The 7,500-nt window shown below is 36.8% G+C and overlaps 1 protein-coding gene across 2 annotated transcripts in view; it reads right to left on the minus strand.

The window, feature by feature from the left end:
• The window catches only part of Rab19 (RAS oncogene family member Rab19), an 11,069-nt gene extending 5,438 nt beyond the window's left edge, over positions 1 to 5,631 (minus strand). Inside the window, exons 1-5 of one of the 2 annotated variants that reach the window (XM_043002589.2) lie at positions 5,527 to 5,631; positions 2,688 to 2,929; positions 1,821 to 1,905; positions 778 to 876; positions 454 to 611 (exon numbers count right to left, since the gene is read on the minus strand). In XM_043002589.2, coding sequence (XP_042858523.1) covers positions 454 to 611; positions 778 to 876; positions 1,821 to 1,905; positions 2,688 to 2,929; positions 5,527 to 5,608 — 666 coding nt within the window. In that variant the 5' untranslated portion in view covers positions 5,609 to 5,631. Of the gene's footprint in view, positions 1 to 453; positions 612 to 777; positions 877 to 1,820; positions 1,906 to 2,687; positions 2,930 to 5,521 lie in introns of both variants that reach the window. The other variant, XM_043002597.2, reaches the window with a different exon arrangement.
• Between the last annotated feature and the right edge of the window lie 1,869 nt (positions 5,632 to 7,500).

Below are 7,500 nucleotides of genomic sequence, written 5' to 3' on the forward strand. Positions count from 1 at the left end.
AGAGAGAGAAGAGCAAAGAGTGAGAGAGAAAAGGAAAGAGAGAGAGAAAAGGAAAGAGAGAGAAAAGAAAAGAGAAAGAGAGAGAAAAAAGAAAAGAGAGAGAGAGAGAAAAGGAAAGAGAGAGAGAGAGAGAAAAGGAAAGAGAGAGAGAGAGAGAAAAGGAAAGAGAGAGAGAGAAAAGGAAAGAAAGAAAGAAAAGGAAAGAGAGAGAGAGAGAGAAAAGGAAAGAAAGAAAGAAAAGGAAAGAGAGAGAGAGAAAAGGAAAGAGAGAGAGAAGGAAAGACAGAGAGAAAGAAAGAGAGAGAGAGAGAGAGAGAGAGAGAGAGAGAGAGAGAGAGAGAGAGAGAGAGAGAGAGAGAGAGAGAGAGAGAGAGAGAGAGAGAGAGAGAGAGAAAGAGATAGGGAGAGAAATAGAGAAAGAAACTCTGTATTTACACTATCCAGCTCACTTACCTTGAGCTCACTTGCAAGGTGGAAGAAAGTGTCGTCCACGTTGGTGTTGTCCTTGGCCGAGACTTCCATCACCGTCATAATCTCTGGCACGACCTCGCAAAGAGCCTCAGCCTCCTCGAACTCCACTTCACGTAAGGTCTCCAGGTCACATTTGTTACCTGTTGAGATTTTTTTATACAGCATAAAAAAATGAAGACAAATACACACATCCCTCTCTCCCTCTCTCTCTCTCTCTCACACAAACACAAACACAAACACAAATACAAACACAAACACACACACACACACAAACACACACACACAATCTCCCTATATCTCACTTACCGATTAGAACTATTGCTACTTGTGGGTGGGTGTATCGGCGAACTTCATCCATCCATCTCTGTACGCTGAGGAATGACGAACGTTTCGTGATGTCATACACTATCAAAAAGATGAAAAAAAAAGTAATTATTGCTTTTTTTTTCTAACCAATTCTACTCTATATGTGTATAAAGATTTCTTTTTCATGAAATGTGCGTAAATCTGTTTATATTCAGACAAACACTGACTATAAAAAGCTTTAATAAAGCTACCATCTAATGCAGGGGTGTCAAACATTTGACCTGACACACTATTACATGTAGCTTGCAACCTGTATGCAGCTCCAGCCATACTCTGTGTCTTACATTATTAAGAAGATGATTTAGTACTGCTCTCTCTGGGTTATGCTCAGAGTGGTAAAGGTGCTAGTCCTTGTCAGGGAGTCGGTTCTACATCTTTACCCATTCATTACAGGATTATTTCACTTTAAATAGAAGCCTCGCTAGATCTGAGACACACACACACACACACACACACACACACACACACATATACAAGAGTCAACTAAATCCAGCTTCCTTATTTTCATGTTATGATTTCAGCAAGTGATTACCCTGTTCATACTTATCCTTTCAGGCCCACATACTGTGTACTGAGTTACATAAGTAATATCTGACTTTGTTTACTTGTTCATAACTTGTTCAGTGAATGCAAGACAATTAACCCACATTTCTTAATATGCCACATTACCAAGCTAAGAAGTAATCACAATATGCTCACAGTTATTTTATCTGGTCTGCATACAGAGTGCTCACATCATACCTGCTAAGCTCTAGTAAATGATTTTGACACCCCAGACCCAATGAATTCAAATAACACATCTACCTAGCCTAGTTACAAACAATCCATTCTTCAATTTGGAATTAACTCAAATAGTTCTAACACAACACCTACAAGTTCTTCCAAAACTTCCCGAAAGTTCTAACACAACACCTACAAGTTCTTCCAAAAGTTCCCGAAAGTTCTAACACAACACCCAAAGTAATATTGAAAATCAAAGTTACCAATGATCACTCCATTAGCAGAGCGGTAATAACTCTGTGTTATGGTTCTGAAGCGTTCTTGACCTGCTGTGTCCCAGATCTGGAGCTGAAGTAGGAAAAATATAAAAAAAAATTAAGGGAAAATGATATGATTTAATAAAATGCAAAATAATAATGATGATAATAATAAGAAATAAAAAATCAACAAATTAGTGAATATCTGCTTCACAAAATGTGTCACTTGTTTAACATTTGGAAATGAAATGAAGAAGGAGGAAAAGCAAAAAGAAAAGAAAGGAAATTGGTAAAAGATACACGAGTGATACTAAACAGTAATATGTCTTTTAGCAACCATAGTAATAAAGTGATCGGTGTGGCTCAATGTCAGCAGAGGAACTTTGCCTTTACAGGGGAATATTCATATGAGTTAACAAGTAAGATGCTCCATCATAATCATGCCACCTATCGATTGGAAGATGCAAAATATCAAAGTAAAGTTGCAATACTGATTGTGGGTCTGCCACCCTATCTGGAAATAACTGTGCTGATGGAATAGCATTGGTTGCCTATCAAGGGGAATATTTTAAATGGGATACGAGTCTCTTAACATTTCAAGCAAATAGATATGGAAATCCGAGGAATTGTTGGAGTTTTTTCAGCTAGGAGCAGCTATGACATAAAGGCAGGGGTGCTTATAAGTATAGGTTTGCGGAATGCCGTTTGAAGTGCAGCCCTTCATAGCATCTTCAACGTAGTGGGCTTTGAAACTACAAAAAAGTAAAAGCAAAATAGTAAAAGAAAGAAAAAAGGAAAGAAATGAGAAGGAAAGAAAAAACTGTAAGTGACAATAATAAAAAAAGAAAAGAAAAAAGAAAGAACCCAACTTACCTTAACCTTTTTTGCGTCGACATTAACCGTCTTCATGGAGAAATCTACGCCGATTGTGTTGCCGTGGCGTTCGATGTACATGCCTGACTTGAACCTTTGGACGACGCATGTCTTCCCGACACCGCAGTCTCCGATGACGACAATTTTGAATAAAAAATCAAACTGCTCGTCTGCGGGCGTGCTGGTGTTAAAGGGCTGGTTGGACGTCATTTTGGGGACAGTGTCTGTGTTGCCGACTTGCTCTGGGGTTGGAGGAGAGAGGGTGGATATAAATATTTTACATTTGATTTTTTTTTTTACTTTACAATATAGTCTTAAAATAATATTTACATCATATCCGTCTTTCCTAGTTTACATTACATCTGCATTTACAAAGCTCTGAGACAAAACCAACAGATTACAAATAATGGTAGAATGATCTATGTCATATGTATTTAACCCAATGACGACAGTGCATCACACTCGTGTGACACAGCTAAATTCCCGATGCCGAGCTGTCATGCCAGTGTGACGATTACAATGCAATATTGCAATCGCCTGGCATAGAGGTTTTCGCGTAGCACATGCCCCGTCGGGAAAGGGTTAACCTATTAGCAGTGGATGGTATGATTTGCTGCAAAGGCAGAGTCGGTCATAGACGTGGATGGCACCATGCCAGACATGTAAAACAGCCATCCTACTGCACAGACCTTTTTTTAATACCGCGAACAATGGGTTAAAAGAATATTTACATAGTGCTCTTATAATAGAGTACCCTTGCTACGCACCAAGGAAACTACTAATATTCACATTCTAGGAGTATCCACTTCTGTCTTATCATCTTATTACATGAGTGGTAAGGATGGCTGATTTTTTGTTTTATAATATCTCTCCAAGAATCTCAGTTGGTTTCTTAACCATTCCACAACCAGTCTTTTTCTGGGTCGGATCACTTTCATACTGTATTTTCCCTTTCACTGAAATTAAAAGCTATTGATTTCTTTCGGTATGATGAACTAATACACCAAACACTAAACTGTATCACTTTAAGCAATATATCTCATGTAGACTTATATTTCATACCTTAACCCATTGCCTAACTGGCCGTCAAGGCGGGCGGTCTATGACACTAGCGGCACAGGCTAAAAATGAGAGGGATGGGGAAAGGGTTTTCTCTGCCCTGTGGGTAGCACAGACTAGCCTAAACAATATTTTTCCATAAATCCATCATAAAATACAAGTCTAGGCTGACTTTGGAACCCTGTAGCTCTAGAGCTAAAGCCGTTCCAGCCATAATACTACATGACTGTGTGCGCGCTTCAACTGTGAGCAGATCCCGATGTCGTGTCATATACGCATTGACACCCGTCTCTTAGGCCTAACCCGTGCTGACATATATGTCATGACACCCATATGAAATGGGTTAAGCCTAGAAAATAATAGAAATCTTAAGAAGCCTAGCTTAGCCCAAACATCTTAGGTTGCAGCTTGTCTCAGAAGGGTTAAGAACATTTATCTGATTGTTGCATCTTTTAGGCCCTGTACATTGAAGTTGAATTTATTATTCTTTCTTGAATTACTCTATTTTCATATTATATGTTTCTTTCAAAAGTATTAGTCTTAACATTTCCAAAATCAAGATGTTTACACAGATATTTTTCTTAGTATATTTTTTTTAATTATGTTTTTTCCTGGTATACTTTTAAAAATATAATTTTTTTCTTAGTATACTTTAAAAAATATAATTTTTTTCTCAGTATACTTAAAAAAATATCATCTCCTTCTGATATGCCCTTCGTGAAACATTTGCTAGCCATTCGAGTTCTTTAGCCCAATAGCAGCTGGAAATAACAGGAGCGTACTTGCCACTGTGCAGGGATCAATAAAAACATCACCTGCAATAGATGCCTCTGATTCTGGACAAGCCACACATCACTCTTCGATATAAAACATTAATAAATATGATCTAGAGTAACAGCAGAACTCTCTAGCTTTATGGCTATCACCATCAGCCTATCAAAACTCCGTGATTCTGGGGCTGTGAACGAGGGAACAATCTTCTCTGTCACGGTATGTGTCACTGTCATCCAGAAATGGGGCACAACTTTACCATACATGTCATATGATGTCATTGGGTTAACTAGCCTATAGTGTTAATATAATTAGCAGGCAATGAAATCATATAATATGTACTTTACTAATATCATAACTTAATTTGCAAGTACTACTCTATATCAGAACATTACCATTATAATCAACTAGCATAAATAGCATATATTACATCTCAACACAATAATATTATACTACACTCGCCTCAAATTATAATAATACTAACACAGGCATATTAAATTAACTACTTCTGATATGGCATACAACACTGCCGGTCAAACAACCTCTGACTTCAACTATTCTGAATTTGCTTACCAGGAACATGTCAAATAAACACATGCCCCCTCCCCCCACCCTGTAAATAAATCCATTCACCTTTTTCTAATCTCTTTTAAAATCCGCAAATCCCTTTTTTATTTTCTATAAGGACGAAACAAAACGTTAAAACGAGTAAAAAAAAAATCCCTTTACAATCTATCAACTCAAGATAAACCGCTTTCAGAGCCAAAAGAACAACAACCTGTAACCAAATATCAAACCAAAACCAGACAAAACAATAAAAAAAAAAAAAAAATGAAAATGACAAAAGAAAAACAATAGGAAAAAGTCACCTCCCACAAAATATATTTCCTAAAAGACGACACGCGCCTCATGGCAACAATTCCTCCCTTTCTCCCTTATCTCAAGTCAAAATCAACCTCCCGGAGTATCTTTCCCAACCGTAAATGAGTGAAAAGCCCCCCTACCTCACCCAGAATCAACAGGTGGACGGAGACAAGAACAAGAACAACAATCAAAGACGAAAAAGAAAGACACGAATAAAAACAAAACATGGACGTTCGTTGTTGCGTGAAAATGGTGGGTCTGGTTTCGAATTATTTCCGTTTGTGGATGGTGTGTATGGTTTGGATTATAATTTGGTTGGTTTTTAGAGCTGTGTGGTTAAATTTCTTTCGCCATTGTTCAAGTAATTAGGAATGGATTGTGTTGAGTATATTTTAAAAATATATCCGGTTATGAATGGTAGAACTAACCTTGATATATTTTAGTATTTTTTATTTATTTTGCACTAAATGTGGTTGGGTTTAACTTGGGTCAGAATATAAGAATTAGACGAAAATTCCCTTACTTGAGAATGCACTTAAGGTCTGTCTGTGACGTCATTGACCATATTTGGAAAGATTCACCACAGTCTTCTATATATTTTCAATATGGATAATGATAATATATTAATAGCATATAAACAAAATGATCTATACTATCATGATAATTAGATAATACACTAAGAATACACACCTCACTAACAATTGTATTTTTATCATTTGAAATGTCAACTGAATTACTTTAATTGTTAAAACTAAATGAATTCTAAATAACTTCAGTCCTTGAACTATATAATCTGTGCGACATATTTCTATTCTAAATAGTTTAAAGAAGGATTATCCGTATCTTTGATATTAAGCGATAATATGAGCGTTTTCTGTGTTTCCTCTATTTATCATTTCTTTCATTCTACCTTTGCCATTGTTCATATCTCTTTTATCTCAACTAACCTTTTTGTCATATTTAACCTGATTTTCTTCCTCTCTTCTTCTTTATCATATCTTTTATTCTCTCTATCTTATTATTCAATTTTAACCTTTTCTATTTCAGTATTTTTCCGCTCTCTCTCTCTCTCTCTCTCTCTATTTATCTATCTATCTATTTACCTAACTATGTATGTCTATTTATCTATCTATTTATCTCTCTCTCTCTCTCTCTCTCTCTCTCTCTCTCTCTCTCTCTCTCTCTCTCTCTCTCTCTCTCTCTCTCTCTCTCTCTCTCTCTCTCTCTCTCTCTCTCTCTCTCTCTTTCCTTTTCTTTTCTTTTCTTTCTCCTCTTTCTCACCCTTCTTTGTCTTTTCATCTATTCCCCCAAAATTCTCTTTGTTCTTTCTAGAGCATTTATCACAGGTTATCCTACCTTCTTCTATTTCTTCAGTTCCATTTCCTCTCTTCGATTTCATTCTCGCTATCTCCCCTTTTATCTTTATTTTCATAGTTTCAATAATCTTCTTCTCGAATTTATCTTCTGTTTTTCCTCTCCTCTCACTCTACACTTTTTTTTTCTTTTCTCACTCTCTTTCTCCCTCCTTCTCATCCTTCCTTCCTTCCTTCCTCTTTCTCTTCCTGCTTTCCTGTATTCCTTCCTGATGATGGAGATGGTGATGGTGGTGATGGTGATGATGATGATAATGTGATGATGATGATGGTGGTGGTGATGGTGATGATGATGGTGGTGGTGATGGTGATGATGATGATGGTGATGGTGGTGGTGATGATGATGATGATGATGATGATGATGATGATGATGATGAGGAGGAGGAGGAGGAGGAAGAAGAAGAAGATACTGTTGATGATGAAGATGGCGGTCACGGTGTTAATGATGACGACTTTGATGAATATAAAATGATGATGGTGTTGGTGATGATGATAAAGACGATGATGATTGACATTGATTCAGTGATAACAATGAGCTTTAGCATTAGCACTGCCTTTGTTGTCATTCTATAGGTCAAGGTCAGTTGCAGGTCAGCGCTCAGTTCATGTTGCAGAATAATTGCATGGACAACCCCACCGAGGTCATGATGATATTGATGATAATGATAATTGTGTTAGTAATAATTATTATGACAATAATAATAATAATGATGATAGTAATAATGACAGAAATGATGATAATGATA

This window comes from Penaeus japonicus, unplaced genomic scaffold (genome assembly GCF_977035675.1).
Source record: "Penaeus japonicus unplaced genomic scaffold, GWHDUDI00000001_assembly GWHDUDI00000026, whole genome shotgun sequence".
Classification (NCBI taxonomy): Eukaryota; Metazoa; Arthropoda; class Malacostraca; order Decapoda; family Penaeidae; genus Penaeus; species Penaeus japonicus.